This window comes from Ailuropoda melanoleuca, chromosome 3 (genome assembly GCF_002007445.2).
Source record: "Ailuropoda melanoleuca isolate Jingjing chromosome 3, ASM200744v2, whole genome shotgun sequence".
Lineage (NCBI taxonomy): Eukaryota > Metazoa > Chordata > Mammalia > Carnivora > Ursidae > Ailuropoda > Ailuropoda melanoleuca.
The window spans coordinates 16,583,427-16,607,530 of NC_048220.1; the positions used below are offsets into that span (position 1 = coordinate 16,583,427).

Consider the following 24,104-nt stretch of genomic DNA (forward strand, 5'->3'; position numbering starts at 1 on the left):
GTACTCAGCATTGAGTCTGCTTAGGATTCTGATTCTCTCTCTCCCTCTCCCTCTGTCCCTCCCTCTACTTGTGCTCTCTCTCTCACAATAAATAAAATCTTCAATAAAAAATAAAAGGCCCTCATATTTCACTTTATGACTGCCTTTCATATTCCCTCTCCTCCCTTCCTACTGTAGGTCTTTGTTCTGTGCATATTAATTCATGTACTCATTCACCAAACAATAGCCAGTTCTGTGCTTTATTGTGAGGGATACAAAGGTGAACAGCCTTTCTGGAGGTCCCTTCAATGTTTTTAATATTTTGAGATTGTTATTCACAAATTGGTGATAAAACTCAAATTTTTAAATTGTTGCTTATTTAGTAAGTATTCTAATAGCTGTTTACCAATTATACTGGTAAGAGAGCAAGGACAGACACCTGGAAGGCTTCAGTCAATGTTTTCTTCAATGTCTATTATCCGGGAATAAAGACCTCTTTCAAGTACCTCTTCCCCGTAGGGACTTTGCTGGATGGAAGGAATGTGTTGTAGTTTTAAAACTGTTTTTCCCCCCACAACAGGTCAGTCAGAAACCATTGGAGTCTTACACAAAGTCAAGTCTCAGACATGTACAACTCTCCACCATATTCTTATATTTTACGCAGTCGTGTAAGTAGATGAATTGACTATGAGTGACTTAAGAAAATCATTCAGTTCTCTAAAAGAATAATCTGATGATTCCAACCATCATTCATTGTAAATCTCAGTTGTCTCTCATGTGACCCACATCTTTCCTTTGACAATTTTTGTCTCCTATTCCAAATTTTTTTTTCCTTAGGCTTAGGTCACATTTTCCTGTTCATCCCCTTATTTAAATAAATAGAAGAGAGGAAGGAAGACCAAAATGGGCCAATTCCAGCAGGACTAAATTCTGAGTGGATACTATTAGTAAGAAAACTGTTCTGTGAATGATGAAGCACCTTTGGCCTCACTATTTATTTTCTCATCTATCCCATGTCCTCTGGACAGAGGCCAAAACAACTTTAAGACATTCCCCCTTAGTTTCCAGGCTTTAACCAGTTTTTCTGAAAAACGGCTGACCCAGTTCTAGGCTGTTCCTTACTACCACGGAGGATGTGCCCAGTTTTGTTTCCAGATAAAGAAGGGAACTTGTGAGTCACCAGAGAACAAGGCTGGGGCCTCACTAGCCAGGCCCTCTAGGAAGGGACACAGCACCACACGGGGGAAGGAGCACAGGCTTGGTAATCCACCTTGGGCATGGCCTTGAGAAACTCTAATAGAATGGCCATTGTTTGTAAACCGAGGAACCTGGGCCAGAAATTTTAAATCCCGTTCTGTCTCTCAAGTTTTGTCACAAGCCATCCACCTGTTGAAAAAAGACCTTTTTCAAGTCCCTTTGGCAAGTTAATTTTGGAGAATATCTTCCCTTAAAGGTACAACACTGGCTCTAAGTTGATGGTTTCATGAACGTCAGTTCATGAGCTTACTGAGAATTTCTCTTTGATCCCTTTCCAGTGTCTGTGCACTAATCATCTCGACCTTCTACATGAGATACAGAATTAATACTCTGGAAGAGAGGCTGGGGTCACTGACCTCCATTGTGGACACGCATCATCATGAGTAAGACGATTCCCTGCCCTGCCGTCATCTGCTTGCTACGGAGACTAGTCTAATACCGGGCACGGACCCCCCTTTTTAGCAAACATGAGTTGAGGTTACGTTCTGCGTGAGACATTTTGTGAAGCGTATCTGTGGGAAGTAAGGGGGTAGGTGGGAGGGTCCTAGAAATGAAGGCTGTGACTCTGAACTGTTCTTGATAGAGTGTTGCCAGTTTATCAAGAAACAAGCCTGACTTTACATTATCTTGTTCTGGTAGCCTAAGACTCAGTTGTGACCTTGGCCCATTTTTTAAAATATACCAGTTTATCTTAGTAAAAGGGCAGTGGGTGAAGACGTTAATAGAAAAGAAGCAGTTGAAGTAACGCAGCTCATTGATCATGTATTAACTCTATATTAACGCATACATTGATGAGACTCTTGACCGCTTTTAAGGTCTCTGTGACTAGTAATCAGCTGAATGCATCTGTCAGGATTTCCATCACAGTCGTTTTTAACATGCCTGACCTAATTAAACCCATTCAGACAAAGAGCTCCCTTCTTCAAATCCATATACATAAGGATTTTGATCCATTACCTAAAAAGTAAAATAAATTACTCCATGTTACAAAGCACACTTTTAACCCAAGTTCTTTTTTTTAAAGGCGTTAGGGTTTTGTTGTGTTTTGTTTTGTTTATTTAAATAATCTCTGCACCCAAGGTGGGGCTCGAACTCACGACCCTGAGGTCAAGAGTCTACATTCTCTTCTAACTCAGGCAGCCAGGTGCCTAACCCAAGTTCCTAAAGTAGAGATACTGGTTTACAGAGCTTGTACCACGTGCTGGAGACTCAATTTCCTACAGTTTCAGCTGCTGTAGGACTCCGGTGGGCTCCGGGGAAGAGCCCACGCCATAAAGAGTTCAAAGAGTAAATAATGACCACCTCTGTTAGATTAGAAGACAAGCGCAGATACCTGGGCATGGCAAGTCTCAAAAAAAAAAAAAAAAAAACTACAAAAGTCTCACACTTCAGCAGCAGTTTGACTAAAGACGTTCCTACACATTCTGAAACTTCCTGGGTAAATGCTCCCTCCTCCTCTAAAAAAATAAGTCTGTGACTAAGAAGAGCAATAATTCTTGCCCATTTCTGCTCTGGTGGGGACAGCGAGGATCTGAGGTGAACAAGAGGTCTAAGCAGCCATGTGCTTGAGCGGAATTGCCTGATTTTTTTGTGTGTGGAAGCCAAGGCACAACACGGCCACTTCCACAAAAAGAGCTTAAGAGACGTCCAGCTGAGTTTTTAAGATACAGTCCTCACTGTCCAGTCGGGAGCGGTGGCATTAGCACAGGGCCTTTCCAACGTTAACAAGGGAAATGCTCACGCTCGACAAACCGAGGTTTCTGTTCAGATAAATTTAAAATGCATGCATCCCACTTCCTTTGCCACTCCTGCCCACAGTCATTTTTCTCTTTGTTCTTACAGACAGACAGCACCATCCGGCCTGGGGTCACAAGTACAGTTGAACGTGGAGGTCCTCTGCCAAGAGCTGACGGCTAACATAATGAAATTAGAAAAGGTGACTCATTTATTCCTGGGTTGGGGCAGGAGCTGTAGTGCCTGCTGATGGCCTGAGAGCAGGGGTTACGCACGCAAACACCTTTGCGGGTACAGCAAGCAGCCTCCATGACCAAACCCAGCCAGGGGATGTCACAGTAAATGGGAAAGAGGTTTTTTTGTTTTGTTTTTTTTTTTTGGTTCCACCAGGAAATAGGTTTCAACCTCATCTCCTTGTGGGTGTGTCTTTGGCTTTTCCTCCTTAGTGAGAAGTATTTCTCTCTACCACAAGGGCCTGGCGACCGGTGACCGCTGACACAGGGCCCAGCAGATGGACACAGCAGGGAGTGTCCTTACCACAGAGTGTGGCCGACTCCACCCAGGCTGACATGTTGCCATACGTGAAATACTGTGTTCATTCTCTGTTAGAACCCTGCCAGATGGATGTCGCTTTTCTGTCTGACAGAGGAGGAGTCCAGGTTTCCAAGTAACTCACTCAAGGAGACATGCAGAGCAAGTTGGCAGATCTGGAATCTGAACCAGCTCTGATTCCGGAGTTGTGTTCGCGGCTTCTCACCATCCAACCTGAGGCTTTGCCAGTAAAGCCACTGATGTACTTTACCCTCTTCAGAGCATCTAACAGTAGGGCCATTTTCGAGCAAATCTGTCCCGAAGCCTGTGTCATTCTCCAAAGCCAGGAGGAGGGCGGACAGGAAAATGGGCACAGGAGAAACGGCCCAGAATCAAACCTGATTAACATTTCTTTACTTCTCCTTCCCGTATGTCAGTCTTTTCCATCTGGTGGTCTGTTTTGGCCCTAAACCTTCAGGAAAGGTTTCAAATGCAGGGTTCAGTTTAGACCGTTACCACGAATGCCCAGCATTCGATGGCTCTCTCCCTACCAGTGCAGTCATGCTTACTTGGTAAGAAACGTGAAATACAAATGAGCCAAATGAGGTTGGTTTTGATAGACTAAATGATAGTTCGCGTTCAGCTACTCAAGTACTGAGAGCCAAGGAGTTTCCAAAGTTCAGTTCTAAACCTGTCCACGGCAGACAGACTGCTGCCCCCGTCCTGTGCATTCCGGAGCCCAGCTCTTTGGCTAGGAGGCCTGCAGTACCAACAGCAGCCTCGGCCCCGAAGCAGTAGCAGTAAAACGTGGAGTCAGGGCCCCAGTGCCTATGTCGAAGTTCTAAAAAGTTGGAAGTTGCACACACTGCTCCAGGGACTCTGCGTAAACAACCCTGTACCGTCTGCCAGGTCTGCCCCGCGCCGCAGAGGCCGTCTGGGGCCGTGTGGCACAGCCTCGGGGTGCAGCAGCAGCTGCCCTGCCCCCCCCAATTTTACTTTTGGGTTTCTGTCTTTGAAGGTGTGTTTCAGATGTTTTGGTCATCAGTGCTTTGTGTGATCTCTTTTTCTTCCTTCCCACGCCTGCTTTGCTGCTCGTCTTTGGTCCTGTGGGATAGGCAGGAAAGAGAGGACGGAGGAACAAGGTGGGGATGAAGGCAATGCCTTTTACGGGTCATGAAGGTAAATGCTTATTTTCTGAGCACCACAAATGGCATTCGTGGTGGAGCAGAGAAGCAGAAGCGAGACCTCTCCCTCCTCTGCCACCTCGTGGCTGTGTGGCTGGTCTGGTTTCATGACCTCCCAGTTCCACGTGTGGAACCTTCTCTGCGTGGCAGTGGAGTGTGGTGAAGGGCAGCACACATGAAGCTCCCGGCACAGACATATTAGATCTTTTCCTCCTCGCCGACCGTGTGTGCCTGCGGGACACCACACACTGTTCTACAAAAATATGCATTTATTATCAGTCTGTGGAATGTCTGACTCTTGGTTTCAGCTCAGGCCGTGAGATCGAGCCCTGCATGGGGCTCCGTGCTCAGTGGGGAGTCTGCTTGAGATTCTCTCTCTCCCTCTGCCCCTCCCCCAACTCACGCTCATACCCTCTCTCTCCAAAAAAAAAAAAAAATAGATATAAATAAAGATACAATCTTTCTTTTGTTCCATGGGGTTCACAGGATTGCTTTTTGAGAATTCCTTGCTCAGAATTCTTGGAAGTTCACTTAACAAACATCTACTGAGCACGTCTAATGCCCAACACTGTACTGTTGTCTTGAGATCCAAAGATACGTCCTGGACCCTGGGCCTGTGAAACTCGGTCTTCTGGGAAATGGGCAGTATCTAGCAGGAGTGTTAAACACTGATGGATCGAATCAGACACCACATGACACACAGGCTTTGTAAGGATCAGTTTCCCGTTATCTGCATTTAGGTCACACTTGGTGCTGCCAAGCTTTTGTTCTTTTCCTTCCATCTGATTTCTCTTGTCTCTCCAGACGTTTTCATCTTTGTGCCACTCTTTGTTTTTAGCCTTTTTTTTTTTTCAAAGTGGATTATCAACAGAGTTCGATTCCATTAAGCAGCATTTGCCTGATCTAAACTGAACCCCGGGGGTCGCTTCTCATTCAAGGTAGAACAGATTAATCTCAAACATCATACAGGTCATGGCAAACAGACCCTTGATAAACTCCCTTCTCTTTAACAACAGGAACCTCTCTTTCATTATTTCCAGATACAGAACAACCTACAAAAGCTGCTTGAGAACGGTGACTGACAGACGGGAGAGCTCAGGCCAACACGACACCTCGCGCTTCCCTTCGAAGAAGGTGCTCCCCTAGGCGTTCTGGTGGGGCGCTCCCTGCTGGCCAGAGGAGCGAGCAGCCCGGCATCCCCGGCCATGTTTGCACGTGGAGGTCTCCAGCTCAGGAAGGGGGAGAGGGGGAGTAATTCCGGTTCCTGTGCAATAAACACTGACCCTGTCTCTCTGAGGAAGTTTTCAGTGCTGCTGCCTGAACAAAACAGACCCATCTCTGGAGGTCTCAGGAAGGGCCTGGTGGACACTCTCTCTCAGATGATTGTGGTTCCACAGTTCTCATGACTGTGTCAGCAAACACACTCCACTCCGTGCCTTTTTAGTCCTTTCCGTGCTCCTTTTCTCTCCTTTACACCCCTCTGAACCAACCTTCGAAGTAAGGGAGAGATCCTGTGCCAAAAACTTGATACGGTCCTTTCAAGAATTAGCCCTGACTCTCCAAAAACAGACTTGCCTCAAACAACACCAGCATTTTTTCTTTTCGCCCTTCTGCTGTTCTGTTCTGCTTTAAATCACCCTGTGTATCTTCTCAATTCAGTACGGGCAAGAATATCACAAAGCAGATTAAAAACATCCTGTTTATGTTCTGTTTTGTTCCTGTGACTAACACTTAATTGGACTGAGCGTCAGCCACCCCAGATCAAGAATCTATAACACATGCGACTGAATTACTAAATTAAACTTACTCTGAAACCAAAACTAATCTTTAAACCAAAAAGTACAGTATGATTTGATACTGGATGGAAAACACCGATTTTTTAAGTTTATAGGTGGACTGTGTTAGTTTTGAAACAGGATGCCTCTGTGGAATGCTGAGACCCCTCTCAACGTGGCCAATGCATGCTTCCCTCTTTTGCTGACTAAAAGAAGTAACTGGTGGTTTCCTAACTTCTATTTACCATATGGGTTGGCTGGTTTTTATTAATAATTATTTAGGTACCATAAGATCTGTAATATAAATGATATTCTGTTTCTACTGGCAATGCATTTTATAATCATTTCTATGAAATGTATTTTGTTTAATCAGATAAGCTAATAAATGAATTGGTTACATCATTTGTATTTGTCAGCCTGCTGGACCAGAACTGTGCCTGGTGCACCCCCCTGGCTTTTAATAAATACTCATTGGTTACAACGCCCTGCTAACACTGTGTTTTGTCAGTTTGTAAACGCTTTCAACTAAGACAACATGGCCTTTTTAACTGCTGCTCACCTCCTCTCTACTTCCAACTCACCCATATTTCTTTCCTCCTGAGGACTCATTTCAAAACTCAAAAATGATTTAGATTCTGGGGTTGCACTGATACAAGGGGGAAAAAAATGAACTTTGAAATCAGAAAAATGATGCTTTATTCCTGGGCCCACATTTTATGAGTTGTGTGACCTGAAGATTTTGGGGCATTTTCTCCCATTTTATTTACGTGACAAAGTACCAGCATAAAGTGTCTTTGGGATGATCAAATGTGATGATGTCTCTAGAACACATCAGTGTCACGCAAGGAGTACACTCTCATAACAAGGGCCAAATTCGTTATTTTTAGAAATGTTCTTGGGTCTGACATTCCAGTTTCATAAAAGCTCTATGTCAGTATAGTCCAAACCCATTAGGGATTCAAGAATGGGTAAGCCACCTATACAGACAAATTTTAGAACATGAAAAGCTTTAAAAGGTTCAAATTTCACAGCAAAGGAAACAAACCTAAAAGACAACCTTCAAAATAGAAGATATTTGCGAATGACACATTCAATAAAGAGCTAGTATCTAAAAAGATATAAAGAACTTATACCCCCAAAACACAAATAATCCATTTAAATGGGAAGACATGCAGATGGCCAAGAGACACAGGAAAAGATGCTCAACATCACTGATCATCAGGAAAATGCAAATAAAACGAAAATGAGACATCACCTCACACATGTCAGAATGGCTAAAATCAAAAACACAAGAAATAAGTGTTGATGAGGATGTGTAGAAAAAAGAATGCTTCTGCACTGTTGGTGGGAATGCAAACTGGTACAGCCACTCTAGAGAACAGTATGGAGGTTCCTCAAAAAGTTAAAAATACAACTACCCTGTGATTCAGGAATCGCACTATTGCATATTTACCCAAAGGATACAAAACACTAATTCAAAGGGATACATGCACCCCTATTTGTAGCAGCATTATTTACAATAGACAAATTATGGCAGCAGCCCAAGTGTCCACTGACAGATGAAGAAGTGATTATATTTATATATATATTATAAATACATAATATTTAATGATATATATTTAATATTAATATATTTTATATAAATATATATTTAATAATAAAATATATAATATATAAATATGTATAATTGTGTGTATACATAACAATGGAATATTTTTCAGCCATAAGAATGAAATCTTGCCATTTGCTATGACATGGACAGAGCTAGAGGGAATTATGCTAAGCAAAATAAGTCAGATAAAACCGTATGACTTCACTCATATATGGAATTTAAGAAATAAAAGAACAAAGGAGAAAAAAAACAGAGAGACAAACCAAGGAAAAGACTCTTAACTCTAGGGGAGCCTGGGTGGCTCAGTGTAAAGCGTCTGCCTTTGGCTCAGGGCATGATTCCAGGGTCCTGGGATCGAGCCCCACATTGGGCTCCCTGCTCTGCTGGGAGCCTGCTGCTTCCTCTCTGACTCCCCCTGCTTGTGTTCCCTCTCTTGCTGGCTGTCTCCCTCTCTGTCAAATAAATAAATAATCTAAAAAAAAAAAAAAGCCTCTTAACTCTAGAGAACAAACTGATGGTTACCAGAGGGGAGGTGGGGGGGTGGGGGATGGGTGACATAGGTGAGGAGGATTAGAGTACACTTACCGAAAAAATAAAATAAAAGGCTTGAATTTCAGGAATTAGTTATCTGCTCTCTAGGAATTTATCCTGAAGCAATAAGCAGAAATCTAATCTAAGATTTATATGCAAGAATATTCTTTAAAGACTTATGACAAAATTTTAGAGATTCTAAATATTCAATAGAACAATTAAATGACATAACTATTTAGAACTGTATTGCTGAAGAATGGCATTAAAAATACCATTAAAAAGGGAGGCACAAAACTATACGATACGGGGGCGCCTGGGTGGCACAGCGGTTAAGCGTCTGCCTTCTGCTCAGGGCGTGATCCCGGCGTTATGGGTTCGAGCCCCACATCAGGCTCCGCTGCTGTGAGCCTGCTTCTTCCTCTCCCACTCCCCCTGCTTGTGTTCCCTCTCTCGCTGGCTGTCTCTATCTCTGTCAAATAAATAAATAAATAAATAAAATCTTTTAAAAAAAAATAAACTATACGATATGATCCCAATTTTATGAAGAAATTCCTACATATATGCGTATACACACATATATGTACATACAAAGCACACACATTTTCTGTATTCTCTAAATTTGGTACAATGAGCACTTACTACCTTTTTTTTTTTAATTTTATTTTATTATATTATGTTAATCACCATACAGTACATCCCCAGATTCCGATGTAAAGTTTGACTTCATTAGTGCGTATAACACCCAGTGCACCATGCAATACGTGCCCTCCTTACTACCCATCACCAGTCTATCCCCTTCCCCCACCCCCTCCCCTCTGAAGTCTTCAGTTTGTTTCTCATAGTCCATAGTCTCTCATGTTTCATTCCCCCTTCTGATTACCCCCCTTTTCTTTATCCCTTTCTTCCCCTACCGATCCTCCTAGTTCTTATGTTCCATAGATGAGAGAAATCATATGATAATTGTCTTTCTCTGCTTGACTTATTTCACTTAGCATTATCTCCTCCAGTGCCGTCCATGTTGCAGCAAATGTTGAGAATTCGTTCTTTCTGATAGCTGAGTAATATTCCATTGTATATATGGACCACAGCTTCTTAATCCAGTCATCTGTTGAAGGGCATCTCGGCTCCTTCCATGATTTGGCTATTGTGGACAATGCAGCTATGAACATTGGGGTGCATATGGCCCTTCTCTTTACTACGTCTGTATCTTTGGGGTAAACACCCAGTAGTGCAATGGCTGGGTCATAGGGTAGTTCAATTTTTAACTTTTTAAGGGACCTCCACACTGTTTTCCAGAGTGGCTGTACCAACTTGCATTCCCACCAACAATGTAGGAGGGATCCCCTTTCTCCACATCCTCTCCAACAATTGTTGTTTCTTGCCTTGTCTATCTTTGCCATTCTAACTGGCGTAAGGTGGTATCTCAGTGTGGTTTTGATTTGAATTTCCCTGATGGCTAATGATTTTGAACATTTTTTCATGTGTCTGTTAGCCATTTGTATGTCTTCATTGGAAAAGTGTCTGTTCATATCTTCTGCCCATTTTATGATTTGTTTATTTGTTTCTCGTGTATTGAGTTTGAGAAGTTCTTTGTAGATCTTGGATACCAGTCCTTTATCTGTGGTGTCCTTTGCAAATATATTCTCCCATTCCGTGGGCTGTCTCTTAGTTTTTTTGACTGTTTCCTTGGCTGTGCAAAGCGTCCAACTCTTGATTTCAGCTTAGGTAATATCTCAGGATCATGGGATCAAGCCCTGCATCAGGCTCCACGCTCACAGGGAATCTGCCCGAGACTCTCTCTCCCTCTTCCTTTGCCCCTCCCCCACTCTCTCTCTAAAATAAATAAATAAATCTTCAAAATAAAATAAAATGTCAAAGATTGAAGATAAAAAGAGAATTATAAAAGCAGCAAGAGAGAAGCAACTATTTATGTACAAGGGAAACCCCATAAGGCTATCAGCTGATGTTGCAACAGAAACTTGGGGGATCAGAAGACAGCGATAATGATATATTCAAAGTGCTGAAAGGAAGAAACCACAACCAAAAATACTCTACCTGGCAAAATTATCATTCACAATGTAAGGAGAAATACAGTGTTCCCCAGAAAAGATAAGTTAAAGGAGCTCTTCACCACTAAACTGGCCTTATAAGAAATGTTAAAGGAACTTGTTTAAGTGGAAAAGAAAAGACCATGTTTAGAAGAAAATTATGAAAGGAAAAAATTTCATGAGTAAAAGCAAACACACAGTAAAAGTAATAGACCAATCACTTACAAGGCCAGTATGATGGTTAAAAGACAAAAGTAGTAAAATCAAATATATCTAAAAAAATTACTTAAGGGGATTCATAAAAGATGTAAAATATGGGGGATGGGGAGTATAAATGAAGTTCTTCAGAACATGTCTGGGGGTACCTGGGTGGGTCAGTCAGTTGGGTCCAACTCTTGATTTTGGCTCAGGTCATGATCTCAGAGTTGTGAGATTGAGCTCCATGTTGTAGACTGAACTCCACGTGAGCCTGCTTGAGATTGTCTTTCTCCCTCTCCCTCTGCCCCTCCCCACTCACATACCTCTCTCTCTCATTAAAAAAAAAAAAAATGTGTCTGAATTTAAGTGACCATCAACTTGATATAGACTGTTATATGCTTGAGATGTTATATATGAACTTCATGGTAACCACAAACCAAAGACCTATAATACACACACACACACACACACACACACACACACACACAAAGAAAGCCAAGCATAACAAAACAGAAAGTCGATCACAAGGAAAGAGAGCAAGAGAAGAAAGGAATAGAGAAGAACCACAAAAGCAACCAGAAAACAATTAACAAAATGGCCATAATACCTATCAATAATTACTTTAAACGTAAATGGTTTAAGTGCTCCAATCAAAAGTCCTAGTGTAATGAAATACAAAAAGAAGACCTACCTACATGCTGCCTACAAGAAATGAACTTCAGACCTAAAGACACATATGGACCGAAAGTGAAGGGATGGAAGAAAATATTCCATACAAATGAAAGAAGAAAAAAAAAAGTTAGGAAAGCAATACTTGTATCAGATGAGATAGATTAAAAATGCTGTAATAAAAGACAAAGAAGGGTATTACATAATGATAAAGGGATCATTCTAACAAGATGATAAAACAATTAAGAATATCCATACACCCAACAATGGAACACCTAAATACATAAATAATAAGAGACACAAAGGGAGACATTGACAGTAATACAGTAATAGTAGGGGACTTTAACATCCTGCTTACATCAATGGATAGATTATCCAGGAAGAAAATCAGTAAGAAAACAGTGTCTCTATACAACACATTAAACCAGATAAACTTAACAGATATATACAGAACATTCCTTCCCAAATCAACAGAATATACACTCTTTTCAAGTGTATATGGAACATTCTCCAGGACAGATCACACATGAGGCCACAAAACAAGTCTCAATAAATTTAATGAGACTGAAATAATATCAGGCACATTTTTTCTGACCACAACATTATGAAACTAGAAATGAATTACAAGAAAAATTGGAAATTAGAAAAAAACCCACAAACACCTGGAGGCTAAATAACATGCTGTTAAATGACTAATGGATCAATAAAGAAATTAAAGAGGAAATAAAATACATGGACAGAAATGAAAACACAATGGTCCAAAATCTTGGGGGCACAGCTAAAGCAGTTCTAAGAGGGAAACTTATAGCAATAGAGGCCTTTCTCAAGAAACAAAAAAAGTCTCAACCAATCTAGCCTCACATGTAAAAAAGGAAGAAGAAGCACAAAGTTAGTAGAAGAAAGGAAATAAAGATTAGAGCAGAAATAAAGGACACAGACACTAAAAAAAAAAAAAATATATAGAAAAGATCAATGAAACCAAGAGCTAGTTCTTTGAAAACTACTACAAAAAATTGCATGCCAACAAATTGGACAACCTAGAAGAGACAGATAAATTCCTAGAAACATACCATCTTTTAAAATTGAATCTGGAAGAAATAGGAAATCTGAACAGACTAATTTCTAGTAATGAAATTGAATCAGTAATCAACAAACTCCCAACAAACAAAAGTCCAGGACCAGATGGATTCACAGGTGAATTCTACCAAACATTTAAAGAAGAGCTAACAGCATTCTCAAGCTATTCCAAAATACAGAAGAGGAAGGAAAGCTTTCAAATACATTATAAGAAGACAGCATTACCTTCATACCAAAACCAAAAACACTACAAAAACAGAAAACTATGAGCCAAAATTACTGATGGTAGACGCAAAAATCTTCAACAAAATATTAGCAAACTGCATAAAACAATACATTAAAAGTATCATTCACACAATCAAGTGAGATTTATTCTGGCGATGTAAGGATAGTTCACTATCTGTAAATCAATCAATATGATATGCCACATTAACAAAATGAAGGACAGAAATCATATGAGCATTTCAATAAATGCAGACAAGGCATCTGACAAAAATCTGACATCATTCATGACCAAAAAAAAAACCTCTCAAAAAATTGGGTTTTGAGGAAACATACCTCAACAACAAAAAAATCAGCATATATGAAAAACCCACAAATAACATCATACTCAGTGATGAAAAACTGAGAGCTTTTCCCCTAAGGTCAGGAGTAAGACAAGGATACCCACTTCACCACTTCTATTCAACATAGTACTGGAAGTCCAAGCCACAGCAATCAGAAAAGATAAAGAAATAAAAGGAGTCCATACTGGTAAAGAAGAAGTAAAGTGTCATTATTTTCAGGTGACATGATACTATACACAGAAAACACTCAACCAAAAAACTGCTAACAGTAAATTTAGTAAAGTTGTAAAATACAAAATCAATATACAGAAATCTGTTGCATTTCTATACACTAATAATGAAGCAGTGAAAGAAAAATTAAGAAAACGATTACATTTAAAATTACACCAACAAGAATAAAATACCTGGGAATAAACTTAAACACACAGGTGAAAGTCTTCTACTCTGAAAATTATAAAACACTGATGAGAGAAATTAAAGACAACATAAACAAATGGAAAGATATCCCATGCTCACGGACTGGAAGAATTAATACTGTTAAAATGTCAATACTACCCAAAGCTATCTACATATTCAAGCCAATCCCTATCAAAATACTACCAGCATTTTTCTCAGAACTAGAACAATACTAAAATTTGTATGGAACCACAAAAGAACCCACATACATAACCAAATCAACATTGAGAAAGAACAACAAAACTGGAGGTATCATAATTCCAAACTTCAGGATTATTATAGTACTATAATTATCAAAACAGTATGGCTCAGGAACAAAAACAGACACATAGAGCAATGGAACAGAATAGACAGCCCAGAAATAAACATACACTTATATGGTCAATTAACCTATGATTAAAGTGGCCAGAATATACAATGGGGAAAAGATGGTCTCTTCAATAAATGGTGCTGGGAAAACTGGATGGCTACACATGAAAGAATAAAACTAGATCACTTTCTAACACCATACACAAAAATAAACTTAAAATAGATGAAAGACGTAAACTTGAGACTTAAAGCCATAAAATTCCTAGAAGAAAATAAGTCAATAATCTCTTTGGCACTGATCTTAGCAACATGTTTCTAGATAATGGCTCCTCGGGCAAGGGAAACAAAAGCAAAAACAAACTATTGGGACTACATCAACATTAAAAGCGTTTGCTCAGTGAAGGAAACCAGCAACAAAACAAAAAGGCAACCTACTGAATGGAAGAAGCTATTTGCAAATGACATACTGGATAAAGGGTCGCTATCCAAAATACGTAAAGAACTTACACAACTCAACACCAAAAACTCCCACATAACCTGATCAAAAATGAGCAAGGACCTGAAAGGACATTTTTCTAAAGAAGATGTACAAACATCCAATGGACACATGAGAAGATGTCTAATCATCATTAATAATCAGGGAATTACCAATCAAAACCACAATGAGGTATCACTTGACACCTGTCAGAATGGCTACTACTAAAGCCACAAGAGACAACAAGTGTTGGTGAGGATGTGGAGGAAAGGGAACCCTCATGCACTGTTGCTGGGAATATAAATTGGTGCAGCCACGACAGAATAGTATGGAAGTTCCTTTAAAAAAAGAAAATTAAAAATAGACATAGTATATATTGCAGCAAATTCCACTACTGAGTATTTACCCAAAGAAAACTGAAACACTAATTTGAAAAGATACATGCACCCCTATGTTTATTGCAGCGTTATTTACAACAGCCAAGACAGGGAAGCCACCCAAGTGATCACTGATAGATGAACAGATAAAGAACATGAATGGCCCTAGATGGTATGGTGTTAAGTGAAGTCCGTCAGAGAAAGACAAATACTATGATTTTACTTACATGTGGAATCTAAAAAACAAAATAAATCAACAAAAGAAGCAGAAAGAAACCCACAGGACAAAATGGTGGTTGCCAAAGAGGGGAGGTATGGGGAGATGAGCAAAAAAGAGTGAAGGGGAGGGGAAGTACAGACTTCTAGTTATGGAATGAGTAAACCACAGGGAGGAGACGTACAGCACAGGGTATGAAGTCAACAGCATGGTAATTCCATTGTATGGTGACAGATGGCAGCGACACCCGTGGTGAGCACAGCCGAATTTACAGCGTCTGCTTTTCACCTCCTAGAGAGCCATTACAGGGCTAATTCTACCTTGTAGGGAAGTATTTCCTCAAAGAACAGTTTATTTTTTTCCCTCCAAGAACATTTTAAAAAGCAGCAAAGAGATGTTTGATGTTCAACTGCTTAGTGAAAAAATGCGGGTGCAAAATCACATGACAACATCTAAGTAAAAATATTCAGCCATATGGACAAATCCTTGGAAGGGAATACCAAGTCATGAAAATACTTGCTTTTGTTAAGAAGATGAAACTGTCCATTGCAGAACAGTTTCTTTGAATATTGCTGTTATTTGATAATTAAAGAAGATAATTTTTTAAATGCTAAGTTTCCTAACTTGAAAAAAGCACAGATCTGACGGTTGTCACTGGTTCTTATAGTTTCTCTTATTTCTTTATATTTCTAACCACTTTATATAGTCTATCTTCACACACACACACACACACACACACACACACACACACTGTTCACCTTATCAATAATCCCAAGTATGTGGTAATGAAAAGTGGGAGGGGAAGATGGCCCTTGCTTGCCATACACAAAACCACTATCTCAATGGATCTTGGTGTCTTTAAAAATAATATATACATATACACACACATATATATATACACACACACATATATATATATACATATACACCTAGTTTTCGTTTACTACAAACAAAACTGCCATGAATATTCCTGTACAAGCCTCCATATGGGCATGCATTTTATTTCTCTTGGCTAGGCACCTAGCAGTGGAACGGCTGGGTCAGATAGAAGGTATACGCTTCACTGGTTAGGAAACTGCCAAACTCGTTTGGAAGTGCACTATCTGACATTCCCACCCGCGGTGCATGAAAGGGCCAGTTCCTGGGCATCCTCTCCAACACTTGATATGACCCGTCGTCACAACTGCGGACTTTCTATTATCCGTGTACTGTGGTACCTCATTGCAGCTCTACTTCTCATCTTCCCAATGACTACAGATGATGTACATCTTTTCACGTGTTACTTGATACCATCCGTGTATCTTCTTTGGTGAAGTCTGTTCAAATCTTCTGTCCATTTTTATAGAACCGTTTTCTTATTATTGAGCTTTGACGTTTCATTATATATTTTGGATTCAAGTCCTTTATGAGATACATGATTTGCCACTGTTTTCTTCCAGACTGTGGTTTATCTTTTCCTTCTTTTTTTTTTTTTTAAAGATTTTATTTGATAAAGAGAGAGAGTATGTGCACAAGCAGGGGGAGGGGCAGAGGGAAAAGCAGACACCCCGCTGAGCAGGGAGCCCGCTTGGGGCTTGATCCTGGGACTCTAGGACTCTGGGATCATGACCCAAGAAAGGCAAATGCCCGACTGAACCACCCAGGCACCCCTATCTTTTCCTTCTCTTAATGCCTTTTAAAGAGAGATTCTCTACCTGCCAGGGCTCTGCTCTGTGAACTCTACCGACCTGGGCCGACTCCCAGATCCATTTCAGCAGCTCGTTTCTGGCTAGGTTCTCCTCCTGCCACCACAACCTGAAAACTGTCTCCAGGCAGGGAGCCGGACCAAAAGTAGGGCTCACCTCTCTTGTCTCCCTCCTCTCAGGCATGACTGTCCTTCATTACCTGCTTTCCAGAGTCTTTAAAACCATTGTTCCTATAATTTGTCAGGATTGTTTGGTTGTTTCAAGTGTTAAAATCAAAAACAAATGGTGACCAGCCCTGAAAATTCCCTGAGTCAACAAAACCAGTTTAGTCACACAGGCAAAGCGTAACTGAGCTTTTTTTGCAAGACTAACTTCACCTGGATCATTTCTTGTATATACCTCTGAAAATCAGAGGCACAACTTGACCTGTTTCCCAAGGTTGATAAGAAATAACCACTGACCAATTCCCTATTCCTTAAGAAAATTCTAACTTTATAACCAATCACTGTGAAGAAAAAACAGTCACTGCCTTCTCACCACATAACTTTAAATACTTTATAACACCTGAGCCTCATTTCATGTTTAGTCTGAGCACTCCAGGTTTCAGTCTTTCTGGTGTAGGCACAAATAAATTTTTACTTGTAACTACTTTAGTGACACAATGGTTTTACTTCGGCCATTGCTCAACGTTTGACACTGATGAGAAGTCAAATCTCGACCCTGTTAAGTCCATCTTGGAAAGAAATGGAAGGCCCACACCAGAGAACACCCTATCCCAAGGACTATGAAGCAGGTTTAAAGAACTGTCAACTTGGTAACAGAAAAGGGAGACGGAACACCAAGACAGCACACGGGTAGCAAACCTAGGCTCTGGGGAATAAGAGCAAAGTGGCTGAAACCATTATAAAGCTTGGACGCTCAGGAGGGGCTCCAGGGAGCTGAAAGTCAGCCATCTGAGGAAGGGGCACACGGGTGGCACTCATGGCTCAGAGGGGCACAGGGAGGCTGGTTCTGCAAATGTGGGGACAACTGCAAAGTGGGTTCAGCAGCTGCTGTAGAAACCAACTGCCACCGTCGGGGTGAAGAAGTGAAAATGAGGTGACACTGGCACAGAAAGAAGTCAAGGTCTCAGGAGCAAACAGGAAGGAGCAGTCCCTTCTTCCAGCCTCATGGCTCTCGCTAGTGCCTCCTATCAGCTGACTCTAACGCAGAGGGGCTGGAGACACAGAAATGGCTTCTAGAAGTTTCGACGCCAGCACCACAAAGCATAATCTAGAAGGGCAGGTTTCGTGCCGAGGGACCACAGCTTCATGACTGGCTACTAGCCACCCGTCTGGCTCCTCAGGAGCCATGCACGCTGTTCTATGCAGACGTGGGCGCCCGCGCAAGAAACTCAACTGCGGGTTCGCGGACAAGGCGCAACTAGACTTGACATGGAGAAGACATCCTTGCCCTTACCTGAAAACGATGCGACGCCAGGTCCCAACCTGCGCGGGGTCCGTCTCGTCGGTAGGGCGACTCCGGCGAGCTGCGGGCCGACCCGGCCTCCAAAAAGCGCCGCCGCCGGGAGCTTCCTGCTCCCCGGTACCCAGGTGTGGGCAATTCCTCGCGATCAAAGACTGGAAAGGCAGGGGGCCCTGGCTCTGCTCTTCGTGGGAGCACAGAGGCGCCCAGTTGCAATGCCCCCCGCACTGAGGCCGAACTTGTCCTCTTTCACCCCTTCTCCAAGGAAGAAGGGGTGCAGGCCCCAGTCACGTAGATGAGCGGGCAGCGATGCGGGCAGAGTCGGAGAGGCTGGAGGAGGAGTCTCGAGGGCCAGGAAGGCAGGAGGAGGAAGAGGAAGGAGGACCTGCTCTCGAGGATCTGCGTCCAGCCTCAGAGCCCATCAGCCAGAGCCTGCCCCTCTGGAGGGCTACCGGGACAGGTGGAGTGCACAGGTGCTTTACGGAATTCCGTGACACATCCAACACCTGCCAGGTACACCTGAAGCGGGCAGAGGAAATCTTGCACCTGGGCCTCTCTAACTCCTGCCCTGAGCGGGACTGGGCCCTTCCCCAGGACTCCAGCTCCCCCACTGCCCGCCACTGCCTTGCCCCTGTCTCCTGGTCTTATCACTCCAGGGGGACATTTCTGTGTGTAATTAGACCAAACGGGGGGGGGGGGGGGGGGGAAAAAAAANGGAGAGAGAAAATAATGAATTCAAAGCTCCCTTTAACAATAATGAGTTCCTTTTAAATGATTCGAAGTAATTAATATTATTTTTATTAATTATTCCTCACATTTGGTCACAGCCCCATCAGAACAGTCTGTTCCTTAATGACTATATTCTAAACTTAGCCTCCAGCAAATCTTAAATAAAATATTAAAGGGAAGGATGAGAGAAACGAAAGAAAAAATCTGTTACTATATACACATTTATGCTAATGTACCATACAGATATGTTTGTACACACACAAGGCAAGAAAGAAAATATGCATAGCTGCTAGTCTTCATTTCTGTAAATAATCACAAAGATATTTTTATAACCTCCTTTCACTACCCATTTCATTTTTTCTCTGCCTTCATAAAGAACCACAGCTGTTCACTATTCTTTATGAGGTTAGGTGATCTAAATCTCTATTCTTAAAGGATCTCAATTCCCAGAACCTTTTTTTTCCCCTTCGTTTTTTGTTGTTGCTGTGGTGGTTGCCTGTTGGTTCAATGGTGTTAGTAGACCAAAATGGGTATTTGGCAGTGTTCACTTCCAGGTCAATGAAAACAGGTGTCCCTTGGGAACCACAATTTCCAAACCAGCAGAGCTCAACACTGGAGAGAGAAAAGGCAAGAGCTCCATACGTGAGTTATTGTAATAGCGAAAGGAGCCACTTCTATCTCCCACCTGGGTTGGGAGGCTACAGGAGAGACACACATACATGGACTTTTACTTCAGAGCGTCCGCTGCATGCTTTAACATAAAATCCCCATGCTTTCAGGGTGTCTCTCCTAATGGGGAGCCTAACAGGGTCTTCAGCAAGGCCACACCATGAATTAAGCCAGCAGCTCTGACTAATGGAGTATGTGGTTAAAACAAAACAAAACAAAAAAACCAGTGGATTCAATGGACACTAGCCCTCTGCTGAAAGTCTTTTGCTGAAAATGAGCTGAAATGAGCTTCCCAATCAGAAGTGTTATGGTGTGGAATCACCCTGACAGTGAATAAAGCAGAACCATTATGGGAAAGGAAGGCAGGTCAATATTGAGAACACCTATCTATTCCAAAGAAGACAAATCTCTTTGCCCTCTGTGCGGGAAGAGATCCACACGAAGAAGAGTTTTGCCAGCAAGGGGCTGGCTGGTCTGCAGGGGAACGAGGTTACATCCAACGCTGGTGCCAGGCTAGGTCTGCAGCGTGTCAACCACGGTGAAGGAAAGTTCGTGTGACTGAACCCAGAAAAAAAAAAACTTAACGATATCAATATTCTCTATTTTTATTTTTAAGATTTTATTTATTTATTAGAGAGAGATAGAGACAGCCAGCGAGAGAGGGAACACAAGCAGGGGGAGTGGGAGAGGAAGAAGCAGGCTCTTAGCAGAGGAGCCTGATGTGGGGCTCGATCCCAGAACGCCAGGATCACGCCCTGAGCCAAAGGCAGACGCTTAACCGCTGTGCCACCCAGGCGCCCCTCAATATTCTCTATTTTTAAAGATTAAAATTTGAATGTGTTATTTTAGATTGAACACAGGATAAGGATTCTAGCCCTCAGAGCTACCCTTCCAAAAAAAAAAAAAAAAGAGAGAGATTTACAGGCTCCAATCTGCCTCCCCATCGGCAATGGACTTGTTAAAATGCCATTTATTAAGTGAAAGCTCAGTTAGGAAGCCAGTCAGAGCCAGTCGGCTGGCAGGGGAGGGGTGTGGAGGAATTTCCTAGATTGCTAGGCATTCAATAGTTCTACAGACTTCAGGAGAGCACAGCAGTGCATGAACAATTGCGTTTCTTCCACTACACATCCCCGCATTTTTAAGGCTATAGCAGATTTCCGTTCAAGGGTTAAACTCACCCACAGGAAATTAAGCCGTTTTGTGCTACACTAAGAACAACGGTCACATGGTAACGCTGGGACTCTGACACGGCTGATCCGTGTAACGTTGCGTGGAGGCTGTGATGTGCTGTCGGCTTTACAGACAAACATATTGTGACCAATTTGTTTGCCCGGCAGTTGTTCCAGAGAGGTCGTTTACTGACAGCAGAAAATTGAAGGCAGAGTACTGATTGGACCATCAAACCCGAGTGTCTGCTCAAGTCAATAAAACGCTGTGTAAATCCAGGAGGCACCATGGAGTGAAGAAAATGAAATAACAAGGAGGAAGAGGGATTAACTCATAAGGAAATGTGAGATTTCTACCTGCCTCGCCCTGTCCAACACTGATCTAGTGGGCTCGACCCCGTCAAGGCATCCCTGCCCAGCAGCTCACGGACAGAATCCTACTGGCAATCTTGGCAAAAAGAAGTCAATCAAGCTTTGGGTCAACATACACCTCCTTTTGCTGCCACTGTTTAACTCTTGAAAAACCTTCAGAGAGATTTGCAATTGTATTTTACATCCTTTTGCATGCTTAAGGAGCCGTGTATGATTTTCAGGCTTTCCTCGAACACTATTTTCTGTGATGCCGCCACACAAAATCCAGCGTAAGGCTGGTCTGTCTTGAAGGCCTGTGACCCTACTGCACCAACGGACTTGTGAATGGTGTTTCGGAAGAAAGTGACACTACGGATGGACTTTCTGAGGGGCCTGAGCCCCCTCCAGGTTCCTGAGTTTTTCCCCTTGTACTTTCAAGTTCAGGAATAATTCATTTCCAAGAATAAACAATGTGAAAACAGGTCTGTAACAACTGTAAGCCTTCTCAAGCAATGGAATCGTTCCTCCTTTTAAGGGGCAGAATGTGAAATTAGGTAGGAATCCAAATCCTATGTCAAGCTGCCCTCTCCAGAAGATGATTCTTTGCAACATAGCCTCCCCTGACTTAGCCAGGGAAGGAAAGAACATGACTGGGTCCAATCAGAACTAAAGTGTCCCCCACCCCCCAGAAAAGAGAACTGAAGTCACCCATTTTTATATGGAGCCTAAGGGTAGGTTAAAAGTTTTAAATACCATCTGTGGAAATGATGGTGAACAGGAAGTAAGGGAACCTGAAAAGCCCCTGAAGCTATAAAATGGCACAGACGTTCAATATGGTGACATCAAGGAAGCTGCATTAGTATTGAGATGGGGACCCGTGAGGGCTTGAAGAGATTTGTGTGAAAGGCGGTCTGTCAGCTTCCTATCTGGTTCCCTTCCAAGTAAATATTCCCATGTTACCACACCTGCTACTGAGGTGAGCACAAAGAACCAGGAACACGGTCTTCCTGGAAAAAGAGGAGGTGTATCTCTATCTAAATCAATATTTTTACAGTCTTTTGTTTGGGTACCATCAGGCTTTTTACAAATGAAAGACTTCCTGGCATGTGGGTAAATATTAATAAATCAACCTGTGACGTTTCTAAAGGACAAAACATGTTGCTCCCATCCTCTGCTTCCAACTTCACAAACAGCACCTGAGATGCTGAGGTTAAATAATTTTCTGGTGGCCAAGCAGCCAGCACTGAGCAGAGGGGACTTGCTGTAGAAGGTTTTGCTTCCTTTCAAATCTGGGAGCTTACCGTGTGGATGTTTTTGTTCACACACACCTGTACTGGTTTGAGGAGATGAATGGGTGGAAGTTAGCGCTCCCTCCCAGGAATATGGTTTTCATCACCGAGCTAGGATCCTATAAACACTTTATTTCACATTTGATGGTATTATTTATATTTGTTATTTGGCACTACTAATGAACACACCCTCAAACAGTATAACTAGACACTGTTAATTCCCTGATGAGACCCTAATTTAGTCAGCGGGGACAACACTGCCCCCGGTTGAAACACTTGGAAGCATTAGCTGCTCATTTTCCTAGGAATTAAGCTGCATCTACCTTTCAAGCTGTCATGGGGACCCTGCTCCCTAACCTTGTCTCGTCCTGGAGAAAACACAGGCCTGCCTCAACACACCTTCCGGAATTTGATGAAGCTGAGACCATGGGCCTCACTCTGAGGAGGAATTTCTTGATTTGGCTTCCAGTCAGTAACTATGCACTTTCCCAGGGATTAACTCACATTAACTCACATGATGCTGATTTTAACAGCATCGGCCGCCCCCCACCCCAAAACAGTGCGGTCCAAGGAATGCCTACAACAGAACCCTTGGGAGGGAGATGTTCGTTGAAACAGATCCCGAGATCTTTATCAAAGCTCCTGAAATCTCTAGAGCTGGGAGTAGGAATCTAGCGTCACTCACTTACTCCAGTCATATATTAAAGCCAAACTGACCCTGGTTGGACACCATGAGGTGAAAGCGCATTCAATGCAAGCAAAATCCAAGTCCAGGGGTTCTAAGCAGTAGGAAACGGCAGCCAATGTTGCATTCAGCTCAGGTCAGTTCCTGAATTCCTTTAGGCCATCCCATATTCCTTTTCAGGGCTGAGGATGTGACCCAGCACTTGCCTTTACGGTTACCCAATACACTGGTTATGCCTACTGCTGATTTATTTATGGCAAGACAGATATCTAAACCACCAACAGTACAGAGCAGGAAAAAGAATGTTCATTGAGGGATGTCAGAGGACATCTCCAACCACAAATTTCCCTGATGTAAACTCACTAGCGCACGTCGCAAGCAGAGCCTGAGCGGAGAGCATCTCCAGAGGTAAGGAGATGTTTGTTTCCAAACCAAAGGAAGAGGTCCTCAAAATACCACATTGTTGGCTCCCAGGATGGGGAGCCTCTCAGGGCCTAGTGGGTGAATCACATCAACTTGTGCTCCTTTGTCCTCCTGAGGAGATACAAATACAGTGGTGGTGAAGTTTAAATTTAAATACACTACATCCGCATCAAGGATATTTCTTGGTGTACGGACGTGTGAGGAATCCCGAGACGCGTGCTCTTCTGAACAGAAATGAGAACGCATGGAAACAGGAAATCAGCCTCACAACGGGGAGGGGCCTCAGAGAAAAAGGACTCAGACTTTTCTGACTGCTCTCCATCTGAGGGGACTAAGTCCCCCACAGCCTGCCCACCTCAGCCTTTCCAACTTCCCATGGGGGAAAAAAGCTTGGCAACGAATGAAGAGAGGAACAAATCAGTCAAAACGGTAATAATGGAAAAATTACGCAAGACAGTTACCAAAAGAAAACCATAATGATGATTTTACAAATGCATCATTTAATACAAAAATATCAACATCTCCAGATCACGGCCATCATTCACAGCATGATGCTTCTGAGAGTAAAAGGTGGTTTCACCAGGACAGAGGGTGTAAACGGCAACTGTCCCAGGACATCCAGGACGTATGGTCACCCAAGTGATCACA

General features: G+C 42.3%; 1 protein-coding gene across 4 annotated transcripts in view; it reads left to right on the plus strand.

Annotated features, from left to right (window-relative positions):
• GRAMD2B (GRAM domain containing 2B) overlaps positions 1-6,952 on the plus strand; it is a 111,194-nt gene extending 104,242 nt beyond the window's left edge. For all 4 annotated transcript variants that reach the window (XM_034655946.1, XM_002918073.4, XM_019798396.2 and 1 more), the window contains exons 11-14: positions 560-647; positions 1,515-1,619; positions 3,079-3,172; positions 5,726-6,952. In XM_034655946.1, the coding sequence (XP_034511837.1) occupies positions 560-647; positions 1,515-1,619; positions 3,079-3,172; positions 5,726-5,767 (329 nt within the window). In that variant the 3' untranslated portion in view covers positions 5,768-6,952. The remainder of the gene's footprint in view (positions 1-559; positions 648-1,514; positions 1,620-3,078; positions 3,173-5,725) is intronic.
• Positions 6,953-24,104: the final 17,152 nt, after the last annotated feature.